General features: G+C 40.6%; 2 protein-coding genes across 2 annotated transcripts; one reads left to right on the top strand and one right to left on the bottom strand.

The window, feature by feature from the left end:
* Nucleotides 1-1,203: 1,203 nt before the first annotated feature.
* pex12 (peroxisomal biogenesis factor 12) lies at nt 1,204-6,355 on the bottom strand. The gene is made up of 4 exons (XM_073495314.1): nt 6,083-6,355; nt 5,419-5,543; nt 4,061-4,596; nt 1,204-2,380 (listed from the first exon to the last, which is right to left on the bottom strand). Exons 2-4 carry the CDS (start codon nt 5,539-5,541, stop codon nt 1,942-1,944), a joined length of 1,098 nt encoding a protein of 365 aa, XP_073351415.1. The 5' UTR covers nt 5,542-5,543; nt 6,083-6,355; the 3' UTR covers nt 1,204-1,941.
* An 11,015-nt stretch (nt 6,356-17,370) lies between these two features.
* Nucleotides 17,371-22,690, top strand: LOC141019324 (MAP kinase-activated protein kinase 2). Its single transcript, XM_073494206.1, has 8 exons — nt 17,371-17,434; nt 17,662-17,741; nt 17,884-18,010; nt 18,115-18,190; nt 18,286-18,410; nt 19,080-19,165; nt 19,286-19,366; nt 20,884-22,690. Exons 1-8 carry the CDS (start codon nt 17,371-17,373, stop codon nt 21,031-21,033), a joined length of 789 nt encoding a protein of 262 aa, XP_073350307.1. The 3' UTR covers nt 21,034-22,690.
* The last annotated feature ends 3,733 nt before the right edge of the window (nt 22,691-26,423 follow it).

Genomic DNA, 26,423 nt, shown 5'->3' with positions numbered 1-26,423 from the left:
GCTGACTCACATGTATATATAAAGTGCATATATGTGTACACATGTGCAATACACGCTATTCGAGCAATCTATTACTGTGACTATTGATGATGATACTTGTCCCTTTCTTGGAAGTTTCAGCCCATTTTTTTTCTTCTCGTCCTGATTTCCTGTTGATGAATTGTGTTGCAGGAGCTTAAAAAGGGAAGAAGGTGACTCTTGTGATTGTTCACAATCAGTTTCATTTCAGGGGTTTGTAGACATTTTAATGAAGCCCTTTTTTTTATTACTCTCACTGTAATGTTGTGACGTTGATCCTGATTATCTGTTTCTTTGTTGTTTTTTTTTAAGTGGGCCTGTTGTTAAACTTGTCTGGAAACTCAATAAAGCAATTCACCGACTTCCTGTGGCATTTTTCTCAATACTCCAAACAGAGCCAGGCTGGCTGTTTCCCCCTTTTCCAGCCTTTATGCTAAGTTAAGTTAGCCGGATACATAAATATGAAGCAATATAATTTATATTAATTAATATAATATATTAATATTTATAGAAACGTTTGTATCGATCGTCTCATTTGAGCAAGAAATTGATGAAAATGTTTCTCAAAATGTCCCAAATGTCTCCAAATTGTAGAATACCACCAAAGATAGAGGCAACAATTTGTCTTTGCCTCATTAGCGGTGACAAACATCATGTCTTCCAACCATTTTGCGATTGTCTTTAGAGTGTGTTAAATGAGCAGCATCCAGGTCAGCTGAAGGTTCTCACACCAACTGTTTTGGACTAAATATTTTGGACAAGCGTAACTTTCAAAAGTACATTTTAAAATAAGAACTGTTAGGTTTATGTGAACTGGACTGTAGACAAGACAAGTCTCCCAAAAGCACCCCTTCCCTTGTTTTAATTTGATCTAATCAATGGGATTTTTCATGCTTTTTATATGTGGAAACAGACAACTTTCTACCACTAGTGTTTCTGAGTGCAGTTGTTGTTGGGGCCACTGTCACTCAGACAACTTAACAACAACACAGAACAAAACATGAGTTCACTCATTCATTTAGTCTCTGATGGGGACATGAAAAGCAGTAATAAATGGGTCCATTGCATTGTGCAATCCATATTGACCTTGTCAGTTTAACCAGTTTACATGTTCTGCAAGTTTGATTCCCCAGCATGAACAATTGATCAATTCAATTGGCAGAAAATTAATTGGCAACTACTGTATATACTCAGGATTTTTTGCCTTTTATTTGAAATGCTAAAGAGGCAGGAAAGCATGATAGAAAGGGAATGACATTAAGCAAAGGGCCCATGCCGGAAGACACAACGGTATGGACTCACCCTTAGTGCATGTTGCACATACTCTACTAGGTAAACTACTCAGGCACTGATTAATTTGTTTTCTTAAAGCAATACTGCCAAAACAAAAAACTGGTTCCAGCTTCTTAAACGTAAACATATGATTGTTTTCTTCTTACAATAGATTTTGAGACTGTTGATTTACCACGTTTGTTTGTCATCTTGTGCTCTGGGAAACTTTGATGGCCATTTTTCAACTGTTTTTTAACATTATATGGACCAAAAGATTAACTGATTATTAACACAACCAACTACATGCAACATTCAGTCTAAATCTGGCTGTAAGGACTCACTGGTGTCAGGTAATTGTTTGTCACATACAGGAACTTTCATTTTGACCAAAGTGCCACTGGATTAGAGCACCATCGATACTAGTTCAAACACTGTTAGTACATTAGAAACCTTATTTTGTACAAAAGGCTCATCAAAAGAATACACAGTATTTCACCTCAGAGAGCTCCTCAGTACTCAGCTGCAGAGCGAGACTCGCTGACTCATTGGCTTCTAATGACAGTTTTACAAACAAGGCCACCGTTGTCTGAAAGTTTGCAGTCTGTAACTCCACACATCTGAACTTGAAAGTGTCATCATCTGATGCGGGGTCTAGCTCTCCGGCGAGTAGATCTTGATGAGGTGTTGCAGCTCAGTGGGGTAGCTGGTGAGCGGGCAGCGCCGGTTGGCTTTCACGTATGTGTAGATGCAGCGGTAACAAAAGACGAAGCCGGAGGTGGACAGCACTGTGGCATTTGTGCGAAGCCTCCGGCACAGCGGGCATTTTATGCGGTCGGAACTGAGCTGAGTGTCTTTGTCTTCATTGGACGAGATGGGTGAAGAGTCCTGGCCACTGTGCTCCTGCTGCAGATGAACAGGGGGTGGAGGAGCAGGCAGGGAGGTAAGGGTTTTCACAGTGCTCTGGTTGTCTGAGGAGTACCACCACTCAAGGAACTGCAGGAAAAAGACGCCCATAGACAGTGATGTGGACAGGGACAAGGCCACGCCCCTAGCTCCTTGTGACATCAACCACCACGCTCTCTGCACCAGGCTGCAAACACAGAACAAAACATTGTGTGTGGGTGGAGGATATAAGATCTTTGTCTGACACTGAACCGAGTGCAAGAACACTTTCATATTATTTATCTCAACTTCAGTTCATTTCTCCGTTACAAGCACTGCACTAAATCTTTACTGCTGCCGATTATTAGATTTGATCATTAGCATAATTAACAACCCTATTAACACCAGAAACAGCCACATAAAAAATGAAACATTTCTATTTCTTATTGTTGTTGTAGAAACACATTGATCTTCTTTCACTGCAGCACTGATGCTCAAATCATAGCAACATCCCACACATTGCTTAATAGGCAGATTTTCACCACAAATCTCCAAAACCATTTAATTCAGTTCTTAATGTAATCAATATTTTTAACCGTGCACTAGGTTAGAGGGTTCCTTGCACAATTTACAGCATTAGTTCTCTCTGAATCTGTTGTAACTGAAATATCCCTATCTGAATCGATATTGAATTGAATCAAATCAGAGATTGAATTGAATCTGGAAATCAGTGACAATAACCGACTTTGGCAGGTGATGTCCCACTGTCAGGTGTTATAACAAAGGACAACGACCTGTGTAAGTAACCCACAGGCAGCTGTCGCAGTGAGAGAACATTCCTACAACTACTCAGATGTAGAAGTTGCCAAAAATGTACCAATAAATTCAGAAAACCTCTCAAAGCTCTCGGTAAATTGGCAGCAATGATACAGTGCATTCAGAAAGCCGCTGTCTCTGAGCTCTGCAGGCAGTTCCTTCAACCTCATGTCTTGGTTTTTGCTCCTATATGCGTTGTCATCCATGAGACCTGATATAGACAGGTGTGTGCCTTTCCAAATCATGTCCAATCAACTGAATTTACCACAGGCGGACTCCAGTCAAGGTGGAGAAACATCTCGAAGATGATCAAGAGAAAAGGGAGGCATCTGAGCTAAATTTCAAGTGTCATAGCAAAGGGTCTGAATACTTATGTCAATGTGATATTTCAGTTTTTCCTTTTTAATGCATTTGCAAAAATGTCTAAAATTCTGTTCCCACTTTGTCATTATGGTGTATTGAGTGTAGACTGATGAGGGGAAAAAATGAATGTAAACGATTTTAGCATAAGGCTGCAACATGACAAAATGTGAAAAAAGTGAGGGGGTCTGAACACTTTCTGAATGCACTGTAGATGATGATGTGCTGTAGAGAAAATTTGTTTTGCTTTAAGTTTACTTTAGTTTTATTTTAATTTTTTTCAGTATTATTTCTAATCACTTTCTCTGCCCAGGATGTCTCATTGTCCATGAGTCTGCACATCACTTTACACAGAAAACCAGAAAACTGGTTTGTTAATTGCTTTTTGCTTCCTTCCATGCAGTCACTGGTTTCAGTTAATTCCGTGCAGTGTAAAAATCAACTGGCAGTCCAAGGTTTTGAGCATTTATTCCTTTTCGGAACCAAATAGTTTTTTGTTTTTTTGCACTGATTCAAGCCTCTCAGGCGGGCTTTGCTTTCAAGTTACATAGAATTCTCGTATCAACTTCAGTATCTTATTGGAAGACCTGGTGAGGGGGAAATCACTGCTGCCTGTGAGAACAAAGTCAGGGTAAAGAAACAGAAGTATTTCTCCATTTGTACCCAGAACTGTAACAACTCAAACACTAAAAACACACTCAGTAAGATGTACCTCCCCTCAGCTGGGTTGCCAGTTCTGCTGCTCTTCAGCTCCATGTGTCTGATATCTTGAGCATTAAGTCGTGCCAGTCTGACCCTGGCCAGCCACAGCAGGGGATTGTGGGTCCTGGCGACTCCAAAGACAAAGAGCAGCTGCTGACAGAAGACCCAGGCCTGCCAGGCTGAGCTGACGTAGGGATACGCTGCCATTGCCGCTCGGTACAGCCTCTGGCCCCTGGTTTGTGCCAGCCGGATAGAGAAGTCCTCCTCATCCCTCTGTCGAACCAGCTTTGCCTCCAGCTTGGCCCGCAGGTAGGGCACCAGGCACAGAAGAAGAAGAGAGCGCCAGTGTGACTTCCTGTGTAGACCCAGGAGACCTGGAAGTCTTCGCCCTGCCGTGACCCTCTTCAGGCCGTAGAAGTTCTCAGAGAATGAGGCGCTGCAGTGAGACAGGAAGTGGTTCTGGAGGAGGAGGTCCAGCAGCAGGTAGAGCTCTTCAAAGCTTCGCCACAGGAAGCCAAAACGGGATGGGTTGGACTCAGCCAGAACCTGAGAAGGTTAATAGAGCTGAGGTTGAAGTTTATTTATAGAGCACAGTTAAGAGTTGCACTATTAATCAAACAATGAGTATCAGTTTTTTTTTCAGGCGTGATATCATTTTAGTGAGTCAACGATTCTGCAGTGTTTGTGTCAGCAGGGAGATCATCAAAACAAATGTAGCTTATTTCTCCCTGAGCCTACGTGTGCCTTCCTCCACTGTGTACAAACTGTGCACAGTAAGACTGTTGAAAGGGATGCATGACATATGTCGGATCGATACATTATCGGCTGGATAATAAAAAATGTACATTATCGGTTATCGGCAGATAGTAAAACTATAGCCGATAATACAAAGCCAAACTGCTTTAGTTGACTTAAAAAATGCAGCATCTATACACAGTAGGTGGCAGTATGCACCTTTAAAGTTGCTTTGTTAGCAGCCAATAAACACAGAGAAGGATAACAACAACAACAAGCTCTTGTCACACTCATGACTGAGACCTGCTGTGCTGTGTAGACCAGATGTCGTCGCTGGTGTGGACGTTGTTTTTCAAGTTGATAAGATGACAACATGATTGTAACTTGTGATACGTGTGGAGAGGAGGGCAGAAGTGTACAAGTTTAACACAATAAATCTTTTTAGAGCTATGAATATTCATCCTCTAATTATTAATCATCCATCAAGCCTTTCTAAACCTCAGGTGTGCATAAACTGCAGGTTAGGGACTCCTTTTGAAAATATAAAAATGTAAAACTATTGGTTATCTTATCGGTATCGGCCATGAGAGGCAGGTAATTATCGGTTATCACACTGACAAGATTTACCCTCACCTTGACAGCGTGTCTCAGCGCCGGTCTGACCGCCTCCATCAGAGACTCCTGTGCCACGACCTCAAAGATGGACGGCTGCTCGTTCACAGCGGTGGAGGTCAGGTGGGCTCCGGCCTCAGCCATGGCTGTTTCACAATCACAACACAAAGACTTTTTACTTTACAGCACAAGAGGGCAAACAGTGAAATACCCTGGAGAAATGTAGATTACTGCATTGACCCCAGACCTGTCAACCCGCTTTAATGTGCAAAATGTGTGCAGTCGCCCTTTAAATACAATATACAGTTGGTATAAATCTGTTTGATTGATAGATAGCATAATGTTCACCAGTTTTACATTTGCTTGCATGTATTTATAAGTGTATTGTGTATTAATATGCTATTTAAAACATGGTCTTGAGGTTGTATTTCTTCAGAGGAGATTACACAGACCATCACTAAATGATAAGAGTTTATTAAAAGAAGATGTCAGACCGTACGCAGACAGTAATACAGTAACGTAATATATTACTTTAAAATGAAGGTAACTAGTAATACATAATATATTTGCATTATGAAATTAACTTGCCCAACACTGTTTCCATCGAGTTTTTAGATTAAGTTAATATTAACAAGCACAGGTGGGACTTTAATGCTGCCATGTGTTCAAACTCACAACAACATACCTTCCTCTGTTAGCTGTTAGCTGTACAGTTGAGTTAGCAGCTGTCCGTCGCTGGTGTTTCCTGTCGTCTCCTCAGGCTGCGTGAACGTCACATACTCGTGTAAAACACTTCATGCTGCGCTCAACATGCCAGCACACACACACACACACACACACACACACACACACACACACACACACACACACACACACTGCTAACATGCTGTTTCTCTTCTGTTATTGAACACTCGCCGTGCACACAGACAGTACACAGTCCATGACAACCACCACTTCCGCATTCAGACGTTTTGGTTTATTTCAAAACGTCATGAGGTCATGACGCAGTGTAGGGCCACGTATTATGTCTATGGCATGGATTATAGATCCATGGGACATTCAGGTAAGGCAGCTTGCACGCAGGTGAATTTTTGGGGATGTTAAATGTTATGTGACGTGCACCTTCATGGCTGGGTGTTGAGCTGTGCGTGTCTTTGTTGCAGTGTTTGTGTTTAAAGACAGACAGGCGGTTTCACGTGGGGATTTTTAAGGACTTTGAGCTTTTCTGGTGCTAAGAGTGACGTATTTCACGCGGAATTGCAGAACAAGGCTTCACACATGTTTTTCTTGTATGTTGCGGTTTTTTAGTAATGTGTCGCTTTTAAAAATCTTGTTAAAAAATCTTTTTAAGTGTAATTTAAAGGGAGTCTGGTGCAGAAGCATGCAGTCAACGCGCTCTAACGGGAGAGTAAACGCTGCGGTGAATCTGCATTCAGAACCTCATTTAGAAATGTGTGTATTTTAGATTCTGCCTTTAAATGCACTTGTACTTAGTCGCCGGTAGTTTTAGAGACTGGCATTCATTCACGTGTAATAAACAGTAGTTAACTGTTATGTTGGATTAGGAAAATGTCATCATTAAAGCTAATATTTACTTATTTTAACTGTCTTGTCAGGCAGCAGACTGGTCTGTGTTTAGGTTTTGGCCACTACCTCACTGATTTGTTTTCTTTTGCCCTGTTTTGTCATTTTTCTCTCAGATTCTGAAATCAAACTTCTTCAATCAGTCGCAGGACTGGCTTTACTCTGACTTCTGCCAGAGTTTGATGAAGGACCTCACTACCGACACCGCCACAGTCCCCCCACCCAATGACAGCAAGAAGAGGGACGACCAAAACACTGAAACCTGCTCCAGCACTCCACACTGAATGTGAGTTTTACTAAAAACACGACTTGAAGTAAAAGTAAGTATCAGTGTGGAGCCACGAGGAAGAGACTGTACCGGCTCGCTGTGTTTTCAGCAGGAGAAAATGGACTCACATACAGAGGAGGATCTCGCCTGTCCTATCTGTCAGGACGTCTTTAAAGACCCTGTCGTCCTGTCATGCAGCCACAGCTTCTGTAAAGACTGTCTGCAGAACTGGTGGACAGAGAAACAGATACAGGACTGTCCAATTTGTAAGAGAAGATCATCAAAAGGTCAAATGCTGTTGTTCAAGATGTGTGAGGACATCTCACTGAAGGAAAAGACTTCAGCAGTCCCACAGACCCTCTGCAGTCCCACAGACCCTCTGCAGTCCCCACAGACCCTCTGCAGTCCCACAGACCCTCTGCAGTCCCCACAGACCCTCTGCAGTCTGCACAGACCCTCTGCAGTCTGCACAGACCCTCTGCAGTCCCCACAGACCCTCTGCAGTCCCCACAGACCCTCTGCAGTCCCCACAGACCCTCTTCAGTCCCACAGACCCTCTGCAGTCTCCACAGACCCTCTGCAGTCCCACAGACCCTCTGCAGTCTGCACAGACCCTCTTCAGTCCCACAGACCCTCTGCAGTCTCCACAGACCCTCTGCAGTCTGCACAGACCCTCTTCAGTCCCACAGACCCTCTGCAGTCTCCACAGACCCTCTGCAGTCTGCACAGACCCTCTGCAGTCTGCACAGACCCTCTGCAGTCTCCACAGACCCTCTGCAGTCTCCACAGACCCTCTGCAGTCTGCACAGTGAGCAACTCCTGATCTTCCGTCTGGACCATCAGCAGCCGGTGTCTCGTCTGTCTGCACTCTCACTTGTGGGTGTGGCAGCAGAGTCGGTCCAGAAGAAGGGAAACATCCAGCTCATTTATGGAGAATAGGATACTTTGATGGTAAATACATGGCACGCTCCTTATCGGATCCCTCCACGGTTCTGTCCGTGAAGAAGAAGCTCCAGAGGATCAGAGTCCATCTGGACTGGTACAGAGGAAGTCTGTCGTTCTTTGACCTGGATACCAACACACACATACATGCATTCACACACTCTTTCACTGAGAGGCTGTTCCCTTACTTTAACACTGTGAACGTCCGCCCCCTGAAGGTGACACCGGTGAAGCTCTCTGTGAGGCCGAGCTCAGACATCAGCACTGCCTAGAAGTCCTGCAATGAGGAGACCTCAGGTTAAGAAACAAACATGTTCAAACTTGAACCTGACTCAAACTTCCAACAGTTCATCCTCATCCAAAGTCCGGCTCTTCTGCCCCTCTGCAGTGGCTCCCTGTGGCTCCGACAGTAAAAACGTGCAGCCTACTCACAGAAATCTGTTCTATCAAGTTGTGATTAATTGATCCTGAGTTAATATCATTGTGTTTTATGCTCAAGCCTGAGGGGTGATCACTGTATGTGGCTGAGGATAAAAAAGAAGCATTAACTCACACTGAAATGGACTGAAATACAATTTAAACTGTCTTGTGTTTTTAAATCTAACCTGCCGCTCAGTGTTTCATTTATTATCGAATGAGGCTTTTTATTTTGAACATTTTCACAAACACAGGGACGACTTAAGTAGGTCTGCATATATATTTCTGTATTGCTCTGCTATTTCTATTTATTCTAGACTAGTGAGCTGGCTGCCACATGATGTGAAAATATAAATGAATGCACATTTAGGCAGACAGGTTTCTTTGGTGAGGGACGGGGCCTCACTCTTATCAGGAACAAAGTGATGCCAGGTGATAATTGTACAAAAACTCCAAACCACAAAGACAAGAGTACTATTGCATAGGCCAACAAGGTTGAATAAAGCCATGTAATACTAAGTGTCAAATTGGTGGAGTAAACCTTTAAGGAGAGCTGTGGGATCTACCGTGTCATCATAACTATACACACTGTCAATGGTGTCACATGACGTTTTAAGCACATGTAGCGGTGTCTGTAGTGTTTTGTAGTTTGTTTGTTTTTTTAGTTCATTGACAGTTGAATACATGTATAAAGTGATTGTATTTACATTCAAGTGTTGTTATTCAAAGTATTCAAACAGAGATCAAGTGTTCATTACTTGTGTCAGTGATTCGGTTTTGTCATCTGGTCTGTAAACTAAAAAAAGTCTTCATTTTAAAAATGGATGTTTTCAAAAATGCTTTTACCTTAAAACTCATTTTATTCTGTTTTCCTTGTACCAGAGCTCATTTCAATTAACCGTCCAGTTTGTAGATTATAAGGGAAACTACTGGCTGAACTGGAATAAGCATAATTATGTTCATATTACCTGAAACTGTTGTTTTGTTACCTCAGAATGAGCTTTTTGTAAATCCATCATGTTACAGTGTTACTCTCTCTCACACACACACACACACACACACACACACACACACACACACACACACACACACACACACACACTGCAGCGGGGCCAGATATCATTTAAAAATGTTCAATTCTACATTCAATATGATATCTTAATTTAAGTAAGGATACCAAAACAATACTTTTTTCAAAACCCTTTTTCATTTAACAAAATATGTGCCTGAATAAAATCCAGTCTGAGAAGATTTAAATGAATAAACATGTTAAAAAACACTACAGACCAGACATTTGATGCCAGCTGTCAATACTCGAAAAGGACAACTGATCTTTTTGTTTTAATGTACTTCACATTAATCCTCACCTGCATCAGAAAGAGAAGAGAAAACACTAACAACCTCAGGGGACCAGTCGTGGTGCTTTCAGTGTCCACACGGTGTCTCCACAGCTGCACAGAGTAGTAAACGTGTTGGGATGAAATGTTTAGGTACCAGAGTTACGTTGTGTCTCCACATTGCACAACAACATTGTGGCGATGGCGATGTGGTAGAAACTAATTGTGTGACAGATTTTCCCACATCTGGAATCTTGTGGTGGAAGTTTGTGTCAGAGAGTTGTGGCGTTCTTGAACGCACCCCCCAAAATTTATTTTATCTGCATCGAGTCATCGCTGGTGAACAGTTCACTGTACAAAATAAATCATCTGAAAACTTTTCTGTGTGACGATTTGTTTTGTTCCCAGTACAATAGATGGAGCTCATAATGCTGCCTGCGTGATTCTCATCGAGGAGGAGTTTGCGGTAGGAAAGTTTACCTGGGTCTACTTTCCTCTCACTCCTTCACCCCTTCAGTTTCACTCTGCCGTGAAGACAAAATAGACCCAGATTTCAAGGCTGAATTACAGAAACACGCCTCCACCGTTGTTGTGTAGCCTGTATTTCTAGTTTGCACTTGCCCTCCCATGATTTTCTTTTTGTTATGCAAGCTGTGTTACTGTGCAACCTTGGAAACAATATCATATTAGATTGGTTGCTGCTGTAAGGGAGGAAGGACGGACACTTTTTCCATTTTTTTTTCCAGTTAGTTTTTCCATTATTTATTTTTGTATTTGTTTCAATGTTCAATGTTTCACTCTCAACAAACTCTCACCTCATTAGAAAGTTTGTTCATTCACCAGTTTATTAATATTTACATGACAAAGCGGAGACGCAGATTCTACAAGTGAAACAGAAACAAAAAAAAACCTACAAAACACTACAGACACCGCTACATGTGCTTAAAACATCATGTGACACCATTGACAGTGTGTATAGTTATGATGACACAGTAGATCCCACAGCTCTCCTTAAAGGTTTACTCCACCAATTTGACACTTAGTATTACATGGCTTTATTCCACCTTGTTGGCCTTTGCAGTAGTACTCTTGTCTTTGTGGTTTTGAGTTTTTGTACAATTATCACCTGGCATCACTTTGTTCCCGATAAGAGTGAGACAGTAAAATACAGTCCTATGAGGCTGGTTTGAGTAATAAATCCATGACACACACACTTACACATGCACACGCACACACATCACAAATAATGATGAATAATATTAGCATAAATGAATGCAGCTCATTATTCTCTTGTTGGTTTTGGGGCATTTCACTGGAATTAAGAGCAGATGTACTTTGTTTGGTCACAGTTGGAAATGCTCTTGTGGATGTGGAAGTACAGCCTCTTAACAGTAGCGAGCAATTAGTTGGACAGGGGCTTAAAAGGAATGTGCTACTTTTGTCCACACGTCACAGTCTGGATGTGGAAGTTGTAAGTTATTGACTCCAGTTGGCATTTTCTTGCTCGCTCATGAATGAAAAGCACCAAGTATTGGACTTCTTGTATTGTAATTAGGTCCAATACAAATGCAGAGTGCCTCTTTCCAGCTGGCATACTGATCTATGGTGGAGGCTTGTGGATTTTGCTTCCCTTTTTAATTCCAAAGTTCACTGTTTGAGCATCTGATAACCGCAGAACCCATTCAGTGTGTTTTTTTTTTATGATTTTCATGTTAAAGGTGCCTAGTTGTCTGTTTTTATACAAAATGTTAAATGACATTTTAATTGCTATATTTTTGACATGTGAAGGGCTGTTAAGGATGTCCTAGACATATTTTTTGGCTTAAAACCCACAACACAACTGTTTCAAAAAGTAAAATCCTTTACATACATCACAGTGTTAGTGTGCTGGCTTACAAGTGAGATACCACAGCTGTTACAGCGGCTTTTTTACTTAAACCCTCAACCTGGGTTAGTCTATATGATTTGAATTGACCGTGTTGTTCCAAAAAGTGCAGGGACTTGCATAGAGCTAAAACCATTATTTAGATTCAAATATTTAAATCAGTACATTTTCGTTTTTACAAAACTCTACATTGAATCAAATATTTTGGTACTTAGTGTGCAGTTCCCAGACTTGGGAAGGCACGTGCGAGAAAGCCTCTCTTATCCTGAGCAAAGGTGAAATCGATGAATATCCTGCCTTCTCAATAGTTCTATACACATTTCAGCCAGGTTGATTATTATAAGTCTCTTATGTGTGACCCTGAGGAGAAAATGACCCATTTCTTCTAAATGAGTCCTTGCCTCGCTGCTATAATTTCATTTAGCTGCATCAACTTCACACATGTGCAGGCATTAGGGTTTGTGGTTACCTTTTATATTGCAGAGGTAGTTGACCTATCTGCCTCCACACTCCTGCAAAAAAGCTGCAGCTGATGAGTAATTTCCTTAAGAAAACTCAGCATGAAATGCCAAAAAAGAAACAAGTAGTTCTGTTGAAACTAAAACATTTCCTAGAACTTTGCACGAGGAAACACAGCAAATTTGAGATTTAACTATTCAAGCTCCTTTCCTTTTGACACTGCATAAATCGAGACCAGTGATGACCTATATTCTGCTGTTCAAGTACTCTCCCACATTGTGTAAAGGGTCACCATGTCATTATGTCAAGACACCTTTGTAATTTAGGAAATTCAGTAAGATGATAGGGCAGCTGCTGGACTGTGGATTTCTTTGAGAAGGACTCGGGTCAGATTTTCCGCGACAGTCTGAAAGATGTGACTTGATGCATGTTCTCTAGTGCTTCATCTTAGTGCCTCTCTCTGCTCTACTAACGAGAGCAACAGTAGTTACATTTCACAAATTAGACTGAACAACAGTTGGTTTCAAAATACAAAAACACCTTGTGTATTGTTTTTTTTTCTAAGCGGTCCAGTGAGCACATTACATCCTTCCTCCCCATGAGTCGTTTCCGCACTGTACTTGAGATGTGAAAGACAGGGTGTTACAGTGTTTCTGCTGTGATGGTGTTAGATGAGCACTCTTAGCACTTCCATTACCATTAAGTATCTATTCTGCTGCGAATGCACACTCAACCTCAAGGCATTTTCAGAAACAAAGAGGGCGGGGATGGGGTCAAGAGACCTCAAGTTCCTCTCTACCTTCAACCACTTAAGAAAAACTGTGGGACCAGTGTGAGAAAGTGTGTGTACAACTGAGGGTTTTCCTCACTGCTGGCGGTTTCTCACACGTGATCATCATAAAATCAAAAGATATGGCTCTCCGTTGTCAGCAGAATTCAACATGTGAGTGAGTGATTTAGAGAAGTTTGAAGTGTGCTGTGGTTTAGCAGGGCCGTCCCGTGCCTCTGAGTCGGCGGGTCCTTAACGCACACACACACACGCACACACGCACGCACAAAATTGGCATTGATGATTGAAACTCACAGTCATACTGAGCAAACGGATTAAATGAAACTTAAGAAGTGCATCGAGTATGAATTTTCTCATGCTCAGTTGAACTCTGTTACTCCACTGAACAACCATTAGTTTTTTGTTTGACTTTGAATTTTTTCTGTAACTCTTGGCCATGGTTGTTTTTGTGCTATGTTAGTAAATTTCTGTTTACAAATAAACGCTTTTAGTGGATCAAGGAATACTGGATATTAATCCTAGAATTACAATAATGAGCCATTCTGTCTACTCTTAACTGTAACTAAAGGTTGTGTGCTCTTAATTTGCCATATACTGGTTTGTTTACATCTTAAAACATGGCATTCAAAAATGCAACTTGTGCATTTTTTTGGGGTCATAATTGAAAAATTAACTAGACACCATCTTGCGATGTGATCACATCAACGATGTTACACTAAGATCTTGACATGGCTATGAAGGCAAACCCCCATTCATTCCTATGAAAGCTGCTCAGTGGCATTTTACGCTAAAATGGCTCGACTTCTCGGCTTTAAAATAACCTAGATCTTCCATCTTGCGGGGTCCGTAGAGCATGAGCACTAGAGACTTCCGCTGACAAAGCCGGCTAACCTCTGGTTTAGTGCCCTGCTAACTTGAATAGAAATAAAATGATTTGATCTTGCGACTCTTCTAGACTTTCCAAATTTCATTGGACCGAGCGGCTTCATACACGATAGTCAAACGAGTCATTTCATGGGGGTTTTGACTCTAAAAATATATATATATATATATATATATATATATATATATATATATATATATATATATATATATCCACAACTTTACAGACCCTTCTTCACAATGTAAGCATATGGCAAAAAGTATTTTTTGGGCCCCAGTGCATCACGTGACCTTGTAATTACATGGTTTGGCCACTACGAAAGTTGGCTTCAAAACCTGGCGCGCCCCCTGAAAGCTTGGATCACATCAACTGCAATGGCCTTTAAACATAGGTACGTTCCGACCCATGATAACTCAGTATTCATTTTTACATTAGCTCATGAGGCCACAATCATCAATCAAACCTGGCCTTCATTTCACTCTCAACTACACACCTATAAAGTTTCACGACTGTATCTTGCATTGTTGTGACACTGTCATGCTTACAAGAATCTGTCTACAGACAGACGGACAGAAAGAACAAAAACATAAATAAACACTTGCACTCAAAACTGTTTCTGTGGTAGCCCTTTCTACAAAAGGTGCCTCTGTGTTTCCCACACATAGACTTTACTCTGGCAGGCCGACAATGAATGGCCACCCAAGAATATTTTGTGACCTATTTTAGCATTTTTTACTTTAATTTATTTATCTGTCCGAGAGAACAAAGCCTTCCCCAGTCACTAAACTAGTGGACAATCCACCTTTGCTCTACCCCTCGTGTCTATGCACATTAGCACATGCTCTGCAAAGAAACAGAGAGAGAGATGTTCTCTGGTGTAACATCGCTCCTGTAAACACAATGATTGTGATGTGGCCTCTCCTGTTTAATGTAGGACTACTTATGCCGTTGCAGCTTGTAAGCGCGCCCGGTTGTTGGGATGTCGTTCGTTACCACATTGGGTTCGGAAGTTTCGATAGGCTGCATAATTAGACAAGGTTTCTCCACTCGCGGCTCATCTGCTGTTGTGAAAATGGAAACATGTATGGAAAAGTAAAAAATGTGAGGTGTGTTTTTTCAGTGACTTTATATAGCATACTGCTGAAGAAGAAAGTCGAGCAGAGCAGAGTGGACATACAGAAAGAGAGAAACAGAAAGGTGAAGCAAGCTAGTGACTGTGCATTAAGGCGGACAATTAAAGCAACACCATGTCGGCAAACTTTGAAAGCGAATCTGAAACAGTTGGTTTATTTTTTAGTCTTATTCTCAGACCAACAAATACCCACGCTTTGCTTTTAAACATATTCAGAATTGTACTCTCCACATTCTCTCATTTCCAAAACATATTTACTTTAATTACCGCTGACACAAAAACTCGCCCACAAAACCAATGTATAATGACAAGTTCCATCAATTGCATCACACATCAAATTTTCAGTACTGTTGGAAAAAATGAGTAGCAGTGCAAATTACCAAGCTTTAGTCATCAAAATACAGACGACATAATGTGTCATGTGCCTGGTGAAAGCGTGAACTTGTGTGCAGCAGGTTGACTGTAGTGCAGTCTTTACTGAACTGCACTAGCGTACTGATGCTGATTAATCACCACTTAGAAACCCCTTTAAAAAAGGTGTGACTTTGTTCTGTGTGGCTTTTTAAAATGGCAAGCAGATTGCTGACCTGGCCTGTGACATAGTTGTGTTAGTGGGCCAAAGGTATGAACCAGTCATTCAATTGGTTTCACACAGCTATCACCTGTGTTGGTCAACCAAAAGAAAACATACAGCTTACCAGCAACCAGTCATAGAGAGATAAAAGTGTGCATCCTCCTTGCATTGAATCAACTGGCAGGGCGGATGTGTTTCATACAGCTGCCGTACAATTAGGCAAGATCTTACATCATGGCATACAGTTATTTTGGCTTAGTACGTCATGTTGCCTTCGCATTTGATCTTACAGTAGTTCCGGTGGTTACAGTATAGTGATATTTATGTTGCACCCAGAGCCTTTTTCCACTAATTTTAGTTCTCACACTCAGAAGAAGGGGAAAAATTGACTTCAGTCACATTATTTCTGTCTTCTTTCCTGCAATTGACCATGAGTGTGTCCGGCTGACCGGGTCACTGTAGACCAACCACACATGACAGCGCCTCATATAGCCCAGACATGAGTCAGTGGCATGTTATGCAAATATGTGCTTGTTGGCTGTTTCTGATCCTCAATTGGCCTGTTGAGGCTAGGCGACATGGCCTTTAAGTAATATCAGAATTTTTATCCTCAAAAGCACTTCATAAATGGTAGGACTAGAAACAGCATCACATGTTAACAGAATGAGTGAACAGAAAGTTATTAACCTGTAGCTTATTTACACCTGAGGTTGAGGAGGGGTCGGATAAAGTGAGCAAAAATGGATGATTTAATATTGTTTGGCTCTCTAGTCTACTCAACATGCCACCGTATCAAAGTGTGTAAATGCTGTGCTTGTTAAGTTGTTGAGAGCAATTTGGCTTCATATTATCTCAATTTATCAGCAATACTTTGAACCGATGCCAATATATAACTGTTAATATCAATTTACCATTATCAGGTTGATGGGTTAATATGTAATGTGATCTGTTACGCCCCTGGTCTAGGGGAAACAGAGACATAACATGAAGTGCTTCTCCCCCATTCTTCCCACTCCCAAGAAGGCCAGTGTCACAGGTCATTTATGTTTAAGGTAGCATTTTTATTCTGCTTCAGAGGGAGACAAAAGCCAACACAACAAACAAAAGAGTCTATCTCCCTACCTTCCTAACACAAATCAAAAATAGTAACAAAAAGACAAATTCTTACCTAACTCCTAAAGAAGGAAAAACAGGAGAAAAAGGGTTAAATAAAAGGCTTCTCCCTCCTACTCGGCTACCACACACAGTTCTCTATGTACAACATTTTCAACAGTCAGATGATTGACTTATACTGGATCTCACAACAAACTAACAGGGAAGCTAGACACCAATCCAAGTTGGATGTGGGCGAATAGGTGGAGAGAGGGAAGACTGCAGTCAGCCGGTGCTTCAAAAAGGCTCCTCTCCTGCCTCTGATCAACCCTGGGTCGGCAATCAGCCAGATCTAGCCAATCAGCAGGTCCAACCTGCTATCTATCACACACAAACACCCACACACACACACACTCAGAGGAGACTGCTCACACCTTAGGAGGAGGAGGGACATATCAGTATACACAGTATACACAAAATAATGACCCAGGGTCATAACAGATCATGCATCACTAGAAAAGAATCAAGGTTGAGGTTAGTAATGAGAACATCCGAAGTTGATCTGCCTACAAAAAACAGTTCCTAAAATGTATTGTTATTTTTTTGCAGCATGGACGGTGGTGAGCTTTTTAGTCGAATCCAGGACAGAGGAGACCAGGCCTTCACAGAGAGAGGTAATAAGCTTTTGTTGACTTCCTTTCTTACTCTTGCTACTGCTGCACTGTATTACACGATTACATAACACTGGTTCAGATATACCACTGCATCCACATACAAATCCAGGCACCTGTTGAATACCGTATAAAGCAGCAGACACCCTAAGATCCACATCAAGCAACCCCTATAAGTGATTATTGTACATTTGCTGTTCCTGACACAGCCCTATATGTCTTTACTTTAGAGGCATCTGACATCATGAAGAGCATAGGAGAGGCCATCCAGTTCCTGCATGCGATCAACATTGCACACAGAGACGTCAAGGTTTGTGCAATAATTTCCTATGATGACACGTTTTCTTGCTCTTTCTTGTGAAATTAAAGCACTCTGCTAGAAGGTTTTAAAGGATGATAAATAACGCTTTGCTGTAATTTCTTGTGGTTCTCCTCCCATTTCCTCCCTGCAGCCAGAGAATTTACTTTATTCCTCGAAGAGGTCCAGTGCCCTGCTTAAACTCACAGACTTTGGCTTTGCCAAGGAGACCACTTCACATAACTCTTTAGCTACTCCCTGCTACACACCCTACTATGTTGGTAAGGATCTGTACTCTGTCATTTTCTGCACTTGTTTCGTATTGATAAACACACATGACACATTTCTCTACTATCTCTTCTGTCCCTCACTTTTCTGTCTGCAGCTCCAGAGGTTCTGGGCCCAGAGAAATATGACATGTCATGTGACATGTGGTCGTTGGGTGTCATTATGTATATCCTGTAAGTCTGTTTTTTCTAGTATCTCTAAACCCTTTATCACATAAGATTATTTTTTGGTTGCTGTAACTAATATTGCCTTTTTTAACCTTCAACAGGTTGTGTGGGTACCCTCCTTTTTATTCTAACCATGGTCTAGCCATCTCTCCGGGGATGAAGAAGAGGATCAGGATGGGCCAGTATGAGTTTCCCAACCCTGAATGGTCTGATGTATCAGAGGAAGGTCAGTAAAAAGAGTAAACTTGGACAATTGTGTGAGATTCAAAAACCAAGTTATGTGAAGGATTATATAACTTATAAAAAATTGTATTACTCTTTAAGAGTAATGTATTAAAACTTGGAAAATTCAAACGTCAGTTATCTGCTTGACAAACCAAGGAGCACCTGCTTCATATCATGTCAGCATTGTTTCACAGTTTCTTTCATGCACGCTTGATAAAACATCTACTCAAATGTGTCAAACAAGCTTTTTTGTCTTATCAAGAAATTGAAACTGATGCAGGTGTTTCACCTCCTATTTGATACCAGCAGTCAGATTCACTACAATTGAAAGTGACGTTGTATTTCCTGAGTAATATAAAGGTTTTAGAGAGAAAAGAGAAGCTAACATGACGACTGATAGCATGACGACCAATATCTAACTGTAACAGAAGGGTGTGGAAGGATTGGTTGTACTTTGCGTGACACACTTCCTTATACTTAAACACACTTTATATGCCTCATGATATGCCAGTCAATCTAAATATAACAAAAATATATTAAATAAATCTGGCACCATCACTCAGGGCCAACCTATGTTTTCTTAGTGTGTGATTTTAAATTTAAGTTTAGCGGCTGTAATAGTTGAGCCTTTTTTTCTTTTTAATGATTTAAATAATAATTGTTTTTGCAGCTAAACAACTGATTAGGACCCTCCTTAAGACCGAGCCGACACAAAGGATGACCATCACAGAGTTCATGAATCATCCATGGATCAATGTAAGCACAGTCAGGCATATTTCTAGCTCACTTTCTGGCCATCTTTCAACTCAGTTGTTTTAGCTGACAATCCTTCTATTGAAGTAAGATGTTGATGTGTGTCTGCGTGTCTCCCTGAAGCAATCGATGGAGGTTCCCCAGACCCCACTTCACACCAGCCGGGTGCTAAAGGAAGAGAAGGATGCATGGGAGGATGTCAAGGTTAGAAGCCTGGTTCACTTTGCATCAGTTTTGCTTGCCTGAAACTATTGGAAAAGACCGCTGTGCCTGTATCATGGCTACATTAATTGTTAAAATGACTTTCTTTGCATGCGTTTGTAAGGAGTTCTCACCTTTCACTTATCATGCTTTAATCCTTGATGTTTGACTGATAAATGAATCCAGCCAATTATATCAGAAAAAATACCTTTCATTAACTTCAGAAATCACATTACATATGCCATGCTAGTTAGTGACTACATTTACTGATTGTTATTTACTCTTAAAAGGATAAGGTTGGTGTTAATTTATCTTTTCTGTCATCAACAATTTCCCTGTAGAAATATCTGAGGTTTTGCTTATGCCATAGAACTTCTTAATTTAAATGAACCTGATTAGCTTCCCTTTGGACAGAAGTTACAATCTGGCACCTGCTTTGCTTGGCGAGCAATAGTTCATGATGTTCTTGGCTGTCATGATCATTTTATGCAGCTATACAGCAAAAAAAATATGGTCTAACATGAGCTGAAACAAAAGAAGCTGTCCAACAGCAGTACAGTCTAGACCAGTGGTATGCTGTGAGACAAGTCTAGATGTGCTGTGGGATTTTGTTACAACTGTACATTTTATGTTGCAATATACATCAAGTAACGAATGAGGTTTCATTTTCTATATCAGTACTTTGTACACATTCATTTCCTAATTTGGAGACTCTAAAAAATCCTGAATGGTTTTTGGCTATTCACGCAATTGTCGGTGTTGAAATTAATTAGTGACACATCACCTGATTGACAGCCAAAGTGAAGTAGGGTAAAAACAGGGGAAATGAACCACTTTTGTATGTGGACCAGTTCACCTCATTGTTTATTTTGTGACCTGTCTGGTTTAAATGCATGTCTTGCTGTTTTTATGTTATTTTACAAAGTTTCAAATGCATTTCTGAATCCTTTTGTTCATAAAGTAATTTAGTTGTTTGCCAAATTCTTAATTAGCATTAGTAGATAAAATCAAACAGATGTTCGGAGTGATCAGATAACGTGTTATAGTGGCTATTTTTGCACAGATATGAATACAGGTGTACCTTGAGATTTGGTTTGCCTTAGGCACGAAAAGCTAGAAAACCACTGGCCTAGACAGCCAAGGTCTGTTTTTTTTCCTAACATTGTATCCTTGTGCCCAGGTAGACAGTTTTTTGCCTTAACCAGCAGAATTATGTGAATATTAGAAGATAAGTGAGAGGAAGAGTTGGTGACGATAGTTCTTCACTCAGGTGCCATTAAACCATAGCAGAGGATGGGGAACACTAGTCAAACTTAAAATGGTGGAACATTATATGAAAGTAGTGATGTAAACATGACATTTCTATGTTCTGTTCTTTTTTATCCAGCTGTTTTTATGCAGATGAATGGAAGCGATTATGTGAAATGATCATGGTTAGCTCAAATAACTGTGCCAGGCCTAATTACGTCTGTACAAAAACAGCAAACTCTAATGAGCTTCTTTTTGTCATTTGTTTTTAGGAGGAAATGACCAGTGCCTTGGCAACAATGAGGGTTGACTATGAGCAAATCAAGATCAAGACCATTGAGGACTCGTCCAATCCACTGCTAACGAAACGGAGGAAGAAAGCCAATAACACCATGGACGACCCGCAGTCTGCTGCCCACTGAAAGATGCACATATGCATGCACATACAAATACAGGTTGTAAAAAGGAAGCAATAATTTGTCGACACGAGTCGCATTGGATTTTCTCAGTGTTTTATTTTTCATGGCAAATTCTAATGTTTTGTAGAAGTGTTTGTTTTTATTACTCTACCATTTTAACAAGCGCACCACTCTGCTCTGACAGAGAGGGTGTTTATCTGTGTTTTTACACCAGTGAAGAGATTATGAATTCTAGAAAAGGAGAGGAGAGGGAATCGGTGAGATCTCCCTCCTCTCCTTTCCCAAATATCAGGTTGTGTATTCAGAGGGGTTCAAACGGTGGGATAGGACATGAAGCCTTAGCATTAGCAGTAGTTCTGTTTCACCCCACAGCCCTGTTCTAGCTCTAGCCCCAAACCTGTGAATGTTAAATCAAATGGCTAAATCCCAAAAATAAAAGCAAGGGAAGGTTTCTATTTACGTTAATGCAAAGTAAGCAGATGTATTTTGAACTGACGAGTGGAATGTAAGGACTCTGTCCCTGACTGTTGGAATTAGCTGGAGATAGTCGCTCATTTCTGGGACATGACCTGGGAGTGTCTGTCACCTCAGTTTGTCTTTGTGAATGTCGAACAGAGGCCTATGCACTCACAAGGGCCGTGTGCCATTCTGACAGAGCACCTCACTCTTGGCCCCTCTCTCCTACCTTTGATCTACGCTTGTGTTTCAGGTATGTAGGTTTAGGGCAGAGATGGATGCCATGCAGCATAAAACTGGCTCCACCTTTCTCCTGCATGTAGCTAATAGGAGAGTAGGAGCCAACGGATACTGTATTTTTTCATGGATTTTATGAACATGTTAGCATAGGCCTTACTGAGTGTTGCTAAAGCAGCCAATTACTTTTAACCCCTACCTACCATTCTGTTCAGGCTTTTACCAATGTTATGCTTCAGAATTTATAACATTGCCAGATTATATTTCAGGTTAATGCTATGCAGATGTGTTTGTCAGCATGAAGTACCGCTAGGACCTTTAGTGTTGATTTCTGTTTGCAGGTGTGTTGGGAGAGATGTTGAGCAACTATAGGGATCGTTTGTGTGTGTTTTTGTGTAAGCAGTAACACCCTCTAAGGAATGCATGGTTTGGAGAGACTGGTTGAGCTCTGGAGGTCTTTCTGAAACGATCACTTTGCATCACTGTTGGTTGCACCAGCTTACTGTAACTGTCAGGAGGCTCATTGGGCCTAATCTGGTGAATTGCCAGTATTCTCCAACACTTGTCCTCCACACTTCCTGGAGGATTGATAAGAAGTAGAAAGTACTTAAGAACTGCTCCTGGTCCCGGAGCAGAATCTGACATACCACCAGCAAGCTGTCATCACATTTATGATGAGTGTGATGGTTGGTTCCTCTTCAATGTTCTGTTTACGCAACAGGACACTTCCCAGCTCACTTGGGATTATGGGAAATGATTGTGTTAATTTTTTTGTCAATTTGGTCCACTTCACTTTGGAAAATCACATCCACATTACCCATCACATGGCACCTATAAATCTCTCACTGTAAAAATGTTCATTGAATGTTTGTGACAATGTTTTTTTTTTTCTTTTTGTCCCTCTTGACACTCTTTTTGTAGTGGAAGCACAGATGTGTATGTCTTTTTTTTCTTGTCATTGAGTCTGTTCAGCTCTACCTGCCGTACTTTTGTCTGCTTCAGCTTTGGATTAAAAAACACATAAAAAAAAAAGCTCTCTTGTCCATTTTTTTGAATACCAAAACACTTTTAACAGTATAGGAAAAACAGACAATAAAAGATGTTTGTAATAAGCATTAGATTGTAATTAGCATTAGTTAGTAGGTGACAAGGCCTTTATACGTCGATATAAGATGCTCATTAACATTATTGTAATATGACCTTAGTTTTAATAATAGCATCATAAACATGTTTATTGTTGGATTATACAAGACATTTGTAAGCAATTGCAAGAAACCTGATATAACGTTATAAATGTTTCTTTTAATTGTTTTCTTTGTTCAGGTACCGTTCTCGCTTTATATCCAGTACCTGCCAAAATAGTTAACTGTTATTAGGTGCTTGTTTAACTGCTAATGCATAAGTAAGTATCAATCTTAATAAATAATTTAAAGAAAGCTTAGTAAAGGTTTAACAGTAATAGGTAAACTAGTTAAACTCAAATTTTGTTTATAATAGTATTATGAACAATTATAAGAAACTCCTAACACCTTTATTAAAGTTCTTGAACAGTACACATAAACTGAAACTTCTTAAGTGCTTATAAATCATAATCTAACAATAAATGTGTTTATAATGCTATTTTTAAGCCAGTTTTATCCACATATTTTTAATAAGCAACTATTAAGGACTTTATAAGGCCTTTATTACCTGTTCACTAATTCTCATTACTGGAGTGTTGATCTAAAGCTCTCAAAATAGTTTTAGTGGATTCTATTTAAAAAGGAACAAATTCCAGGACTTCAGTAGCACTTGGTACTATCATGTAAACAATGTGATGAATGTGGTTTTCTATCAAATGGACTCAAAGATTTCAGAAACTCTTATTATAGAAATTTTGTTTAACTTTAAGCATTTGGTAGAGCTGTCTCATTGACCTATATGCTTTAAATGGTTAAAACCAAGGTAATTCAGCATTTTACTGTATAAGGAAAGCAAGTGAATGTAGTATGAGTTAAAGTGACATTTATTAGAGGTCATATCTCTTTTGACTAATCATTTGTGAAAGTTGTCTGGCTGTTATGGCTCTGTATTGCAAAGCAAACACTTGGCTTTTAATAGCCAATTTGTCCACTTATTACATGTGTGTAGCCCCGGGTTGTTTTAATCCACGCTTCATTCATTTCAGTAATAGTTTGTTTTGATAAAAGTACACATTCTGTTTTAAAATTTGTGTATTTTTATGGACATGTTCAGTTTGAAATGAAGTATGGGTTTGTCACTTTAAGAGATAGGATAGGTTGCAGAGTAGCTACGTGTGCTGTTTTGTTTACACCATGGATCTATTATAAATGGATACCAGACCAAAAATGGCGGCCGTTGATTTCAACGGAGTTGCTCGCCTGGCGCATACGCATGGATCTAGATCCATGGTCTATGGGCGCTAGCACTAAACCGGAAGTACACGCCAATTGGGTTCGAACCGGAAGATGGGAAGTGGGCGGGGCTACATAAGGTGTTTGCTTGTTTGTAAATACAACTTTGCTTGTGAAGTTTGCAAACTTTACTTTCAAACAACCGTTTGCAGGTGACATGCTTGATACCTTTTTAAATGCTGTAGAGAATATTGCAAAACTTGTATTATGATCTGTCTACCAAGTAATATAGTTTGACTGTGAAACTGGAATGTTTGGTGTTGCTTACAGTCTCTATTTTACTACCTGTACAAAAGGATAGCTAGCAAAACATCTTCATGGTTGAATGTGACAGGACCTGTAGTACTGTATTTCAAAATGACCAAAACTCTCTTTAAAAATAAAGCACTTTAATCAGTCAGCTGGCGGATGACAGGGCCCTGTTTCATACAGGTGCTTCCCAGGTACCAGTGGCAGTCAGCACTATCCAGTCCTTCTCCGAGGCTCCTGGGCTCTCTCTCAATCTTAATACATGTGAATTATTACCAGTGAATAACTGTTTCGTGACTTGGGTTTGTAATATTCCCTTGAGACACTGTGTTACATATCTTGGGTTCTATATGACCAAAGAAAGGCAATCCAGAGGAACTATACACTTCACGCCAATCATTGAAAAGAGCCAAAAGGTTCTGAACCACTGGTTACAAAGAGACTCGTCTCTGAAGGGCAGAGTTCTGCTCACTGAGGTGGGAGGTATGTCTCGTCCCACCTGTGCTGTCACTATACGTCGCTAAATCAATATGTACATCTGCTGACAGAATGCTCAGGCCACATCTCACCTGACGAGCCTCACAAGTCCCTCCCTACCTGATAATCTTTACAAGAAATTTGTGTAACTCAGCCCTCCATTTCATGTTGACTTAATGACCCATGTGCACCTCATGTGAACCTGTTAACTTTATGAGAAACTCATGTAAAATCGTGCAAACAGAAATACACTTTGGGTGTGGGTGTATCCAAAAAAGGCTTAGTACTTACACTAGGACTGCAAGCAGTCATGTTTTGGTGGTGGTGATGCTTAAACGTTTTACATGTTACATGGCTTCACAAGGGAATTTGTATGGATTCAACATGGGTAATTAGATGGGTAGATGTGGTACCACATTTCAAAAATGATTTCCACATGTGCTCTATATGACGCAACATGTAATAACATGTTTCCCACATGTTACCTCACATTGGTGTTTTTTCTGTAAGGGCTCGTTCTAGCTTCATATTTACTTCATTCATCAGCAAGAAAAGGACAGGGTGTCTGCACAGGAGGCGTTCCAGCTGGGTTTTTAGTTGTGTGTCATACGTTCTGAAGGAACATCTTGGACCTCATATACAGCTGTCTACACAGACTCTTTCACACACTTAGTGTTTAGTTTATTTCTCATACCCTCCTTTCATTTACTCCTCTCACACATGCTCACTCATAACTGCCTGTCATTATCTGGGGCTGTCAATTGATATCAACTGCTCAACCGGGCATATCTATCCAATCGCACAGTGACACACCTTCACTGTTAACCTCATCTTCATCATCGTGCTACTGTCTTTTTAAATATGATTGTCTCTCTGCCACAGTTCATTCATGTTGCTGTTTAGCGTGTGCCCTCTACCTCCCCATCACCACCCAGTCTTCACCAAGCCACCTCAGCTCAGTCCTCACACCACCCAGTGTTCGCAGATTCACCAGCTCTAACCTTTGATCAGCCTGTCTGTCTGTCTGTCTGTCTGAGAAGAGTCATCAGCGACAACCACCACCAGTGTCTGGACTCCATGTGGGGATTGTTCTTACTGCTGCTCAGGGCAGATGGCCTTCAATCACAAAGTCTTAATGTAGAGTCTAAGTGCCAAACCCCTTTTGCTGCTTTGATAAATGGAATCATGGTTTGTGTAATTTGGATTTGGAAAACCTCTAATGTCAAAGTGAAAACAGATGTCTACAAAGTTATGTCAATTAATTTGAAATACGGTATATAATGTAAAATAAGTGATTGCGTAAATATTCACCCCCTTTAAAGTGACTGACCAATTTCAACAGAAGACCAATTGGTTCTTCACAAGGCAAAGCTTTATTGTAGAGTGGCAAAGAGAAAGCCACTGTTGAAGAACGCTCATTAAATTTGAACTGGAGTTCACCCAAAGGCATGTGGGAGACTCTAAGGTCTACTGGAAGAAGGTTCTTTGGTCTGATGAGGCCAAAATGGAGCTTTCTGGCCATAAGACTAGACACTATGTTTGGTGGACACCAAACACACC

This window comes from Pagrus major, chromosome 23 (assembly GCF_040436345.1).
Source record: "Pagrus major chromosome 23, Pma_NU_1.0".
NCBI classification, from domain to species: domain Eukaryota; kingdom Metazoa; phylum Chordata; class Actinopteri; order Spariformes; family Sparidae; genus Pagrus; species Pagrus major.
Note: the sequence above shows the minus strand (reverse complement) of the source record. Positions and strands in the feature narration are given on the sequence as shown.

Coding starts and splice junctions, on each gene's coding strand:
- LOC141019324 (XM_073494206.1), top strand. CDS start 17,371: ATGGACGGTGGTGAGCTTTTTAGTCGAATCCAGGACAGAGGAGACCAG. Junction 17,435..17,661: donor CCAGGCCTTCACAGAGAGAG/GTAATAAGCTTT, acceptor TCTTTACTTTAG/AGGCATCTGACATCATGAAG. Junction 19,367..20,883: donor ATGCATGGGAGGATGTCAAG/GTTAGAAGCCTG, acceptor ATTTGTTTTTAG/GAGGAAATGACCAGTGCCTT.
- pex12 (XM_073495314.1), bottom strand. CDS start 5,541: ATGGCTGAGGCCGGAGCCCACCTGACCTCCACCGCTGTGAACGAGCAG. Junction 4,597..5,418: donor CGCTGAGACACGCTGTCAAG/GTGAGGGTAAAT, acceptor TAACCTTCTCAG/GTTCTGGCTGAGTCCAACCC. Junction 2,381..4,060: donor GGCAACCCAGCTGAGGGGAG/GTACATCTTACT, acceptor CTGTGTTTGCAG/CCTGGTGCAGAGAGCGTGGT.